General features: G+C 41.8%; 1 protein-coding gene across 1 annotated transcript in view; it reads right to left on the reverse strand.

Moving 5' to 3' along the window:
- The window catches only part of KIAA0319, a gene marked incomplete at its 5' end in the record, with an annotated part of 48096 nt that overhangs the window by 14315 nt on the left and 20758 nt on the right, over positions 1-13023 (reverse strand). Inside the window, 5 exons of the mRNA XM_079934358.1 lie at positions 560-711; positions 2174-2322; positions 3340-3472; positions 4121-4244; positions 8858-9086. Of these exons, the coding sequence (XP_079790484.1) occupies positions 560-711; positions 2174-2322; positions 3340-3472; positions 4121-4244; positions 8858-9086 (787 nt within the window). The remainder of the gene's footprint in view (positions 1-559; positions 712-2173; positions 2323-3339; positions 3473-4120; positions 4245-8857; positions 9087-13023) is intronic.

Raw genomic sequence — 13023 nt, forward strand, 5'->3', positions numbered from 1 at the left:
GAACAGCAGCCTGCTGCCTCCAGCCCTCAGAAGAAACCTAGAAGCATAAACACCTTAGTGGGGACCATGGAAAGGGAGATGAGGTCATAACAGAGACCTATAGAGTTAACTGTGTTCCCTCATCTGCTGAAGCCCTAATCCCCCAGTGTGGCTCTATTTGAGATAAGGTCTATTAAGAGGTAATTAAGGTTAAATGAGGTCATCGGGTGGAATCCTGATCCCATAGGATTAGTGTCCTTATAAGAAGAAACACCCAAGAGCCCTCTCTCTCCCCCTCCCCTCCCCTCTCTCCTCTCTCTCTCCTGCCACACCCAACCCCCACCCCACCCCTGTGAGGACACAGCAAGAAGGCAGCTGTCTGAGAACCAGGAAGAGAGCTCTCATCTGGAACCAAACTGGCTAGCACCTTGATCTTGGACTTCGCAGCCTCCAGAACTGGAAGAACACAAATATCTGTTGTTTAAGTCACCCCGTCTATGCTATTTTGTTATGCAGCCCTAGCAAACTAATACAGACGTAATGATTCGTGGTCCAGGGGCAATTCTCTTCAAGTACTCACTCCAGCTGCTGGACTCTGGCCATCCCGGATCCACAGATAGGACACAATTCCTTGGTCATCAGTAGACCTTGAACCATCCAAAGTAATGGAGTTATTGGGAAGCACAAGAACATGTCTGCCACCAGCCTGGGCTCTGGGAGGACTATTATTTTCTAAGTCAAATATAGCAAAAATGAAAGCAAAGAAATTGATTTAAAACACTTGTGATAGAAGTGTATCACGAACTATCCACGACTATTCCATCTTGCAGACATGTAGATTTAAAATATCCAAAAAGCATCACTTCCTGCCCCAAATACCCATTAGATAACATACAGACTTTCTTAAAGTTCTTTTTGCACTTAGCTAGTTGTAATTCGGCAGCCTATACGCTGGACAGTTTTCTATTATCATTACAGTTTTTTCTCTTTTTAAAAAAGAGAAATCATGCTCTTACTTATGTCTGGGGTCTGGAAAATGAAAATATTTTGGTTTAAAATATGCGATGGATTATTTTGTACTGGTCCACACTATCTGGCCACAGAAATATTTTTGTTTCTAACAGTACCAAATCTTGCTTGTCTAAGTAAATTGAAGAGGGACGATTCAGGGCAGTGGGGAGAATCTGGCACTGAGGAGGCTTAATTCCATTGTCCATACAGGGAAAGGCTAGAAAGAATAGAAATAGACTGGCAGTAAATTGAGTAAGCCCCAAAATCCTTCTATAAAAAACAATATCTAGACCCTATCGAGCTTCAAAACTGGAACTTAAGACAACCACCCCCTTTTATGCCCATGTCCCCATACTTTCTCTACTATTATATATGGCTGAAAACTTCCATAATAAAACGTTTGAAAAAAACTCAAATCGATGTCACTGTGCTGATAAAATTGTTTCATCCTTTCCCAACTGCCCAGCAAATAAAGTCCAAATTCCTCAGCATGACACTTGACACACACAATACCTCAAGGCTGAGCTTCTGCCTTTGTCTCAGCCACCCTCCCCAATGAACTGACACTCTTGCTGGTCCATAATACTGGTGAATGGATTTTACCATCCAGCCATGCTCTTTTACACCTCTGATCTTCAATACATCATAATCATTTATTCATTCACTGAAGTAACCAACATCTTTGATTTGCCATGAGTCTAGCACTGTGCCACGTGGAAGAGACAGAAATATCTGAAACAAAGGTCTTCAACCAGATCATGGTCAAATGGAAAAGAAAAAAGAGACAAGTACATAAAGCAGGATGTCATAGATTGGACCACACATTTCATATTAAGAAACAACAGGGAATTTGAAACCATCTCTGCTCTTAGATTTCCAAGGAAGAGGGAAAACAAAGCATCATGTGGTCACTAGGACATGGGGCTTTAGTTGCCAGTAGTCGCAGAAGGAGAATGAAGCTATTAGGACACACACTCCACAAACAAAAGGAAATGCTGTGCACGTGGACGGAAGAAGAGTGACCTTTGTTTGGCCAAGCAGAGTTCGGTATCTGCTATAGCCAATAAGCAAACACTAACGTTTCTGGATAACCATGGCCTGGCTTAGGGTCTGTGAGACTGAAAAGCAGAAGGGGCCCAACCTCCTCCACTGGCAGATCCACCTGCCCTCTGCCTTGACTCACCCTTCCTCACGGTAACGCTGAGGGTGGTCGTGCTGCTTAGTCCCTGCTGGTCTTTCACCGCTAAACGGAAGTGGTAGGTACCCACCTGAAGACCGCTTACTGTGGCTATAGCTTTGTCGATGTTTTCCATTTCCACTGCGCTGGGGCCTCTGTGAAACAGGACAGTCATTAACAAAAGGCAGGGGGCATGGGATTCTGACGACAGCAGGTATGTTGCTTGTGTCTTTATAAATGCTTCTTTTCACAGCAATAATATATACCATCTAGAGAATTCTAAGATAATTTTGTATTCATTTAGATTCTCTAGTTCTATGTAAGAGTCACAAGTTAAAGCCTATTTCAGACAGAGGCTGCTGGATTCCTGGGAAGAGGATTTTGGAGTCTTCTGTTTTTTTAAATTGAACTGTCAGTGAAATGATCAGAATGGAGCCTTATAAACGATTCCTGTTTCTCCTTTGAATAAAATCAGCTGAAATCCTCAGTTATCTTTCGAGAGAGTGTGGAGGAGGAGAGAGCAAGCCAGGTAATTGATCTCCTGGCTCAAGAGGAATTATTCAATACAGCGGAGTCGTGAAGATCGTGGGCTTTGTAGTCAGGAAGACCCAGGATTGAGCCTCAGCTCTTGCTCTTACCATCTGGGCAACCAGAGACCCTGGGACTGACTCATCTCTGCAAGCCTCAGTTTCTTCATCTTTAAAATGGGAATAATATTATCACTTACCTCTTAAGAAATGACCTAGGATTCCATGAGATTAAGCATGTACAGCACAGAAAATGCTGGAGGATAAAGGAATCCCCTTGAACTCTGCACTTCTGTTGTCTACAGTCACTGCACGTGGTTTGAGTGAGTGCAGACTGGGGGGCCTCGTGAGGACCCCACCCAGATTCCCCTGCACCACTTCTGTCATGAAGCTCACCTCACACCAAGACCGCCCTGTCCACCTGCCCCAGCTCCACCTCTCTCCACTGTCAAGGAATGTCCATCTTGTCCATCCACACCTGATACAGAATCCAATCAATAGTTCCCTGGCCACTTCTAGAAATGTGCTTGAATACTGACTCCTCAACACGCTCAAGCTGAGTGTTTAATGTAGACAGAGCAGGGGTAATATTAGCTCTCATCCAGGGGGTGAACCCAGCACTCAGTGATGAGATGCGCTGACTACCTGACATGCTCCCAGTGGTAGAAAACAATGCCGTGGTCATCACTGCTTCTGCTCCCATCCAGGGTGGTGCTTTCCACCGGGAAGACCAGCTCCTGATCCGGGCCGGCGACAGCCATCGGAGGCCTGTTGTCTTCTAGAATTATAGAAACGGTGTGAAGAAATATTATCTCTTTGCATTAAGTCTGCCATCCCCTGATTTCTTTATTTAAGCAAATTACTCATATTCAGCTCAGGCAGCTACTAGAGCATGCCCTGTCCTTTGGGAATCCTGGGGTGAAACACCGCAGTCTCCTAGCTGACCCAGGAGTTAAACATTCTAAGTTTGAGATGGGGGTTACAGGCAGCAAGAAATACTGTTCCCTAATATGTACGTCTTTGGTTTCTTTAAAATACCTTAAAAGTCATGGAGTGGAACTGTAGTTAATTCCCCAATGTCTGGCCACAAGCCATCTCAGTATCAAGCCACACATAACTACCAGCCTCCTCAAGAATGCCCTAGAGCTTTGCAGCAGAGTGGGGCACGGCATCAGAGCCCAAAGTGACTCTGGAGATAGCTCTCATTTTGTCCTTCATGCCATGGTTTGGAGACACAGCCGGGACATAATTCAGAACCACAAAAGCAAATTGCCTTGATATTAAGATTCAGCTCTGCAGCCCTGATTTCTTGATAGTTCAAAGATTTAGAGAATTTGTACCAAATTTGGCTGGTCTGAAGCCCAGAAGCCCAGATGTCATTTCTGTTTTAATCTCTGGGGCTAAATCCCTTTCCCATCTCACCTACCAGGCTGGACAATCACAGTGACCACAGCTGTGGATTGCTGCCTTGAAGAATCTGTTACCATCAGCTGAAATGTGTAATTTCCTTCCTTCATTGCAGACAAATGAAGGTACGGTGTCTCTACTCCCTAAGTAACAGCAAATACAAAAATGAAAAAGAAAAAATAATATTAAAGAAGCACAAGTAATTAGCATGACATAATGAAAAACTAGTGATTTTACTAAATGAGGAGATCCTGCTTTAAAAAAAAATGTGCGTGTCCCAGGAAAATGGGATCTGAAGTCCATTGTATATCCTCAGATGCTATTGAAAGAATATAAATTAATATGGCCTTTTTGGAAGCCAATCTGGCAGCATCCATTCAAATGTTAAAAGAACATGCTCTTCAACCCAGCATTTCTACTGAGTATCTACACTAGAGAAACGCCCACGTGTGTAATTACGGAGACTCGCCCATAGGTGCTGACTGAGGCGTTGCCTATGACACCAAAAAACATGGAAACAATCTAAACAATCATCAACAGGGGAATGGCCAAACCCACCACAATACACTGTGGGATGCTAGTTGAAAAAAAAGAAGTTTAAAAGAATAAAGTAGATTTATAAAGAATAAAGTGGAAAGATGTCAAAGACATATTACGAAGCAAAAATAGAAAGCTGTGAAACAATGGATACAGCATGATAGATATTTGCTACATGCACATACACATGTATGCAAACACATAGAGGAGATTCGGTATGCACACACATTAAACTCATACAAGTCATTATCTTGAGTAAAGGGACTTGGAAGAAGTCAAGGTGTATTTTCACTTTATCAGAATTTGAGTTTGTTTGTTTTTTTGTGTGTTTTTTTTGTTTTTTGTTTTTTGTGGGGTTTTTTTGCGGTACGTGGGCCTCTCACTGTTGTGGCCTCCCCCGCTGCAGAGCACAGGCTCCGGATGCGCAGGCCCAGCAGCCATGGCTCACGGGCCTAGCCGCTCCACGGCACATAGGATCCTCCAGGACTGGGGCACAAACCCGCGTCCCCTGCATCGGCAGGCGGACTCTCAACCACTGTGCCACCAGGGAGGCCCTGTTTGTTTGTTTTTAACTACAGGAAGTAATTAATGTATTACTTTTAAAATCAAAAATAAATTTTGTGGGCTTCCTTGGTGGCGCAATGGTTAAGAATCCGCCTGCCAATGCAGGGGACACGGGTTCGAGCCCTGGTCTGGGAAGATCCCACATGCCACGGAGCAACTAAGCCCGTGAGCCACAACTACTGAGCCTGTGCTCTAGAGTCCGTGAGCTACAACTACTGAGCCCATGTACCACAACTACTGAAGCCCGTGTGCCTAGAGCCAGTGCTCTGCAACAAGAGGAGCCACCGCAATGAGAAGCCCATGCACCGCAACGAAGAGTAGCCCCCACTCGCCACAACTAGAGAAAGCCCGCGTGCAGCAACAAAGACCCAGTGCAGCCAAAAATAAATAAATAAATTTAATTTAATAATAATAAAAAAATATATATATATATATATATATTTTTTTTTTTTTTTGACGGTACGTGGGCCTCTCACTGTCGCAGCCTCTTCCGTTGCGGAGCACAGGCTCTGGAGGCACAGGCTCAGCGGCCATGGCTCACGGGCCCAGCCACTCCGTGGCATGTGGGATCTGCCCGGACCGGGGCACAAACCCGTGCCCCCTGCATTGGCAGGCGGACTCTCAACCACTGTGCCACCAGGGAAGCCCTAAATAAATAAAATTTTCTCCATTTATTCTTATCTTTTGAATTGAATTTTTTGCATGTATTTCTTTTTTCTTTCTTTTTTTTTTTTTTGTGGTATGCAGGCCTCTCACTCTTGGGGCCTCTCCCGTTGTGGATCACAGCTCCAGATGTGTAGGCTCAGCGGCCATGGCTCACGGGCCCAGCCACTCCGTGGCATGTGGGATCTTCCCGGACCGGGGCACGAACCCGTGTCCCCTGCATCAGCAGGCGGACTCTCAACCACTGTGCCACCAAGGAAGCCCTGCATGTATTTCTTTTCTAAAAATGTTTACTGAAGTACAGTTGATTTGAAATGTTTCAGGTGTAGAGCAAAGTGATTAAGTTATATATATATGTGTGTGTATATATATATATATTCTTTTTCAGATTCTTTTCCATTATAGGTTATTACAAGATATTGAATATAGTTCCCTGTGCTATACAGTAAGTCCTTGCTGTAAATATAAATTTTTTAAATGCTAGGACAACAAAACTTTTCAATAAGGCATTTTTTCAATTGAGTATATAGTAGCTAACTACTTATTGCCTACAGGTTAATACCCTCTCATTTTTTTGCTGCTGTGTTGTTGGTAATATTTCCAGTTATTGCCTATGTTTGAAGTTCATGGCATCCTGAAAAGGATTTTTAACTTTAAGTCCTATTATAATTTATTTATTTTCACAGATCACAAGATTGTCTAAAGATAAATGTATCTGTTTTATTTATTTATTTATTTATTTATTTTTGGCTGCGTTGGGTCTTCGTTGCTGCGCGCAGGCTTTCTCTAGTTGTGGTGAGTGGGGGCTACTCTTTGTTGCCGTGCACAGGTTTCTCATTGCGGTAGCTTCTCTTGTTGTGAAGCAGGGGCTCTAGGCGCGCAGGCTTCAGTTGTTGTGGCTCGCGGGCTCCAGAGCGCAGGCTCAGTAGTTGTGGCTCATGGGCTTAGTTGCTCCGCGTCATGTGGGATCTTCCCGGACCAGGGCTCGAACCCGTGTCCCCTGCATTGGCAGGCAGATTCTTAACCACTGTGTCACCTGGGAAATCCCTGTGTGTGTGTGTGTGTGTGTGTGTGTGTGTGTGTGTGTGTGTGTTTTAGAGTTTTAGTGGAAAAATGGAAAAAAAATGGATAGAAAATCAAGTGTGTTATCACAAGGGGAACTTCTGAAATTTGAAATGCATTATTTTAAGAACTTAAAAAAAGGGCTTTTCCCTACTATGACTCAGTAGAGCAAAGTACTTTTTTTCTGAAGAGCTCTATAAAGTATAATTTCCTAGTAATATGTGCCTCAAAATTAATATGGTCACATGAATGCTTATGCACACAATAAAAAGGAATCTTGTGGCAAATGCGAAGTGAGCGGACTAGTTCCCTGAGAGCCCTCAAAGCAGCCATATGATTCAGGTAGCTGCACAGGCTTCACTGACCTTCAGTGACCTCCCCAGCGCAAAGCATAGCCTCTGCAGCTTGCCTTGGCGATTTTTAGACTAGCGTAAGAGAGGCTGGTTTAAGAGCTGATCTTTGCGATTGCCCCAATTCATAAAAAGCGTCACCCCTTTTGACATCTTATCAGTCAATCACAAGGCAGTGACATTGTTACTGTGGATAATCTAAGAGTGTCTGCAGCAGATGGGCAGGTGTTCAGAGCAGCGAGGCTAGGTCTGCAGCCCAGCACTAGTGACTTCCTTTGGATATATGTTCATTAGACTTGATGTACTGGGGCATTAGCTCTGGGCACATACTTCCCAGTAATTAGGGAAAGAAAATTTGGAATATTTTTTAACTGAGAAAATACAAAATACCCATCTTTCTGTTTGTATCCAAACCCCACCAAATGCGAATTCTTAACCTAACAGAAGCAAACAGAGCATTTGCCACAACTCTTAGGTAGAGATGAACTCTGTACCAAGTGCTCTCCAAGGGTATCTAGAGGACTCACGGCTCTTTCAAGACTCATGCATCCAACCAGTCATTTTTAATTCATCATAATCACAAAGCACTTTCCAGAAATATCAAAAAGTAAAGTAGGTCAGTTTTCATGGAATGTCTAACTTCACCATAAACACTAATGAGAAATTTGTCTTGGACTGGTGAGATGGAGTTTGAAGGAGAAGAGGAAAGTGGTAATGTAAGGTACTATCTTTCTTCCATTAAACTCTTAAATAATAACATAACTTCAAAAATACCAAGCTTGGTTTCCCTGGTGGCGCAGTGGTTGAGAATCTGCCTGCCGATGCAGAGGACGCGGGTTCGTGGCCCGGTCCGGGAAGATGCCACATGCCGCGGAGCGGCTGGGCCCGTGAGCCATGGCCGCTGAGCCTGCACGTCCAGAGCCTGTGCTCCGCAACGGGAGAGGCCACAAGAGTGAGAGGCCCGCGTACCGCAAAAAAAACAACAAAACAAGCTGGCCATCACCAGAAGTAGAATAAGCAAACAGCTCACACATACTCACGCATACAAATACAGCAATGTTTCAAGGTTATTATGACTTTAGACAGATATATTCGCAATCTGAACAAATCAAAAGGTAAATACAAAAAGATCTTCACAAGAGTCCACTGGATCCAGAAAAGGTAACATGCAGTTTCTAAAAATAGGAGAAACAAAATAAAGAGGAATTTTCTGATAATGAGGTTTAGATTAGATTATTCCTAAGGTTTATCCTAACACTAAAATAATATTTCTGTAGCAAATGTTAGGTCAGACTTTTCCTAAACTAACCTCAAGGTCAAGTTGTCTGTATAGGCGATGCTTAGTTGCTATCCTGGGCTTATATAGAGTGGGTGAAGGAAAGTGACATAAATTTGGAAGATTTGTGAGTTTAGCTGTTCTTCTATTAGTTGTAATATACCAGACAACTTTATAAAACATTTTCTGAATTTAGCTGCTCCCTGTACCAATATTTTAGATAGATAGATAGATGGATGGACGGACGGACAGATGAACACACAGATAGACAAATAAAAGTCTGAAGGCAGGATGGAGAACTCACCTGCATGGCCACCTCTTTGCTCTCACTCCCGGGCCCCAGGGACCACTCATAGAGGACAATCTGGTGATCATCACTGCTCTGGTTTCCATTCAAAGTGATGGAGTTTTGGGGCAAAGTTATGGTCTGATTTGGTCCCGCACTGGCAACTGGTGGATGGTCCACAGCACTGTTGACTATCAGGGCTGCTGTTGTGGAGCTAATGGCTCCATCTGAGTCTGTAACAGTCAGTCTGTGAAAAGGAGAGGAAGCTATTACACTGCACGAATATGACAAATCTCAAGGCAAGTGGTCAATTTAGTCTGCTTATGGTACATTTCTCAGGACAACTGAGAGCAGGTGTAAATAGAAATTTGAGGATGAAGCTGAGGAAAGAACAGAGACCTGAGGCTATGTTTTTTCTTTGTTTCTGTTGATGTACTTTATTTTTAGCTAGTAATATATTCACACGATAGAGTTTTATTTTGTCTGGGTTTCTCATTACTCTCTGAGATGCTGGATGAAGAGACCATCCTCAGACAACACAGAAGCCTCTCTCTACCACCTGACACTCAAAGTGTATCCGCTTTAAGTCCTGCCTGAGGCCTGAGCATGTAGAGACAGCAAATCACTCCTGAACTTTCAGCTACAAAGCTTTTTAATTTTCTCATTCTTTTCTAGAGGACTTAATATGAAGTGTTTTCAGGACACTCCTTGCAAAGCAATTTTAGGATTAAGCACTTTGAAATACAAATGATACTCTGCCTACACAAACAACACAGAGAGCTGCACTGACCCTCCTGTAGTAAACTCATTGGTGATGTGGCAACTGGATCAGTGAAATAAGGTCACTTCATTCTTCTGGGGCCAAGATTTAGTTTGGAGCAGCAATGCATGTGTAACAGGTATAAATAGGAATATGAGAATGAAGCTCTGGAAAGAACACAGGCCTTATTTGTAGGTAAGGTACCTGTACAGGGGGCCCCCATATTCTGGGCCTCTATCCCACATACTCCATACAACCAGGGTCCAAACTCCAGTTCTCGCTCTGATGGCAAACCAAACACCTAAGGTCCTTCCTCCTCAACCAGGCTGAGTCAGGACACGTTCTGGGCCCCTAAGGGAATTTCTTCCTAGTAAAATGGGGTTAGCAGTAGGCCTGCTTTGGGACTTCCCTGGCAGTCCAGTGGTTAAGACTCCGTGCTCCCAATGCAGGGGGCACAGGTTTGATCCCTGGTTGGGGAGTTAAAAAAAAAAACAAACAACAACATAAAAACAAATTAGGCCTGTCTCCATGAGACAGGTAAAGAGTCATTAAATTAAAATTAATCAAAAGAACCTCATAAAGTGGCATTTCACTGTATATAAATTTTACCCCAATAAATAAGTGTTATAGAAAGACTTTTAAAAATAACTTTTCTGAAGTCCCCTTAGACTTTTATGTCATAAAGTTTCCACAAGTTTACCTTAGCAAAACCCTCAGAGAAGAAGTAGACAATAATTTGGCAACATATATCAAACTCCTTAAACACATACAGGCCTCTGACCCAGAAATTTTACTTGCACTCCAAAATTTAACTATAAGAATGTTCCCCCAAACGTTGAATAACGGGGCTAAATTAATTTTCTAAAATGTATCAGCATCAAACATGATGTTGCAGAATATTTAATGACATAGATATCCATAATTAATGGGAATCCAAAATCAGATCCACTCATATATGACAATTTGATATAGAAGAGACGTGGTCTTGCAGATTGAGAAAGGACAGACTAGACAATAAACAGTAATGGGACAATAGGCTGATTATCCACGTGGGAACCAATAAAATTGGATCTAACCATGCAGTCAATTCTAGAAGGATAAAATGTAAACATGAAAGACAAAATGTTTTAATTTTAGAAGAAAATATAGAAAGTAGCTTGTAAAACATCTTATACATTTTGATCCAAGTAAGAAAAGAGTTTTAAGTTTATGTGTATAGAAAAAGGACCATAAATATAAGTACTATACTCTTTTTTTTTTCTTTTATGTTATTTTCTTTATTTGCCATGTGCTCATGTTAATTTTTTTTTAACATCTTTATTGGGGTATAATTGCTTTACAATGGTGAGTTAGTTTCTGCTTTATAACAAAGTGCATCAGTTATACATATACATATGTTCCCATATCTCTTCCCTCTTGCGTCTCCCTAGTACTACACTCTTAAGGATGTTTATTCCTAGGTAGTGGAATTATGGGAGGTGTTTAATTTCCTTCTTTCTGCTTCTAGATACATTCTGTTTTTTATTTTTATAGCAAACATGCATTATTCTTATTATAAGAAGAAAATATCATTTTTTTAAACACCTGCATTGTTACTTGTCTCTCGAAACCTATATTTCTTCTGGATCAAGCTGTGGCAGCCAGTGTGGTAAACTAACCATAAATACACGACATGTTTTGATCAGTTCCCCAACCAGGGATCAAACTAGTATAAATACCTACTCAGCAAAGAATATGGCAGATAAGCATATGAAAAGATGCTCCACATCATACAGTATCAGGGAAATGCAAATTGAAACAACAACGAGATACCACTACGCACCTATACTATGGCCAAAATCTGAAACTCTGGCAACACCAAATGCTGGAGAGGATGTGGAACAACAGGAACTCTCATTCATTACTGGTGGGAGTGCAGAATGGCGCGGCCACTTTGGAAGACAGTTTGACAATTTCTTACAAAAGTGAACATGCTCTATAAGAGGTGATGACTTTCAGACAATAAGGTTGCAGCTGGAAGCTACTAGCAGATATTGTTTTGAGAATGACTGGTGGTGTCCTTAGATCCCATACAGTTCAGAAAATTCAAGTTCTCAGCAATACACAAACATGTCTGAAATCACATCCACAATGGCCACCTAGTTTTACCTTGGATAAACAAACAAAAGCTACTCTATTTTGACTTTTAAATGCATTCTCCTCCTCAATGGCCAAACCAAATGTACAATGTATGTTTAATAAGCCATAAAACAGGCCACCAAAAAAAATCCAAAAAAACAAAAAAACCAAGCATACTCTTACCATACGATCATGCTTCTTGGTATTTACCCAAAGGGGCTGAAAACTGTCCACACAAAAATCTGCACATGAATGTTTATGGCAGCTTTATGGACAATTGCCAAAACTTGGAAGCAAGCAAGATGTCCCTCAGTACGTGAATGAATAAATAAACTTTGGTGCATCCAGACAATGAAATATTACTCACCACTATAAAGAAATGAGCTATCAAGCCATAAAAAGACACGGAAAAATCTTAAATGCATGTTACTGCATGAAAGAAGCCAATCTGAGAAGGCCACTTACTATATACTTCCAACTGTATGATACTCTGAAAGAGGCAAAACTATGAAGACAGTAAAAAGGTCAGTTGTTACCAGAGGAGGGGGAAAAGGAGAGGGATGAATAGGCAGAGCACAGAGGACTTTTAGGGCAGTGAAAATACTCTGTATGATACTACAATGATAGATATCCGTCATGATACATTTACCCAAACATATAGAATGTACACCAAGAATGAACCCTAAGGTAAACTATAGACTTTTGGTGGTTATGATGTGTCAATGTGGGTTAATCCTTGGTAAAAAATGAACCATTCTGGTGAGTGATGTTGATAACAGGGAGACTGAGCACGTGGGGAGCAGGGCACATATGGGAAATTTCCATATCTTTCAATTTTATTGTAAACCTAAAACTGCTCTTAAAAAAATAAAGTTTAAAAAAAAACCCCACACATGAGCACCGGATGCCCCATGTGGCTACTCACTCTACCCCTACAAGGCCTATAGATTCCCAGAAATCCGCTCAATAATAAAAGAAGCTTTCAGAGCTAGGTAAATTTCCTTTTTTTTTATTGGGGTAAAGTACATATAACTTTACCATTTTAACCATTTGTAAGTGCACCATTCAGTGGCATTAAGTACATTCACATTATTGTATAACCATTACCACTATCCATCTCCAGAACTTTTTCATCACCCCATACATAAACTTTGTACCCATTAAACACTAACTCCCCATTTCTCCTCTACCACCACCCCACGGCAATCACTATTCTGCTTTCTATCTCTATGAATTTGACCACTCTAGGCACCTTAACTAAGTGGAATCATACAATATTTGTCCTTTTGTGAGTGGCTTCATTCAG

The sequence above is a fragment of the Stenella coeruleoalba genome, assembly GCF_951394435.1.
Source record: "Stenella coeruleoalba genome assembly, chromosome: 10".
Classification (NCBI taxonomy): Eukaryota; Metazoa; Chordata; class Mammalia; order Artiodactyla; family Delphinidae; genus Stenella; species Stenella coeruleoalba.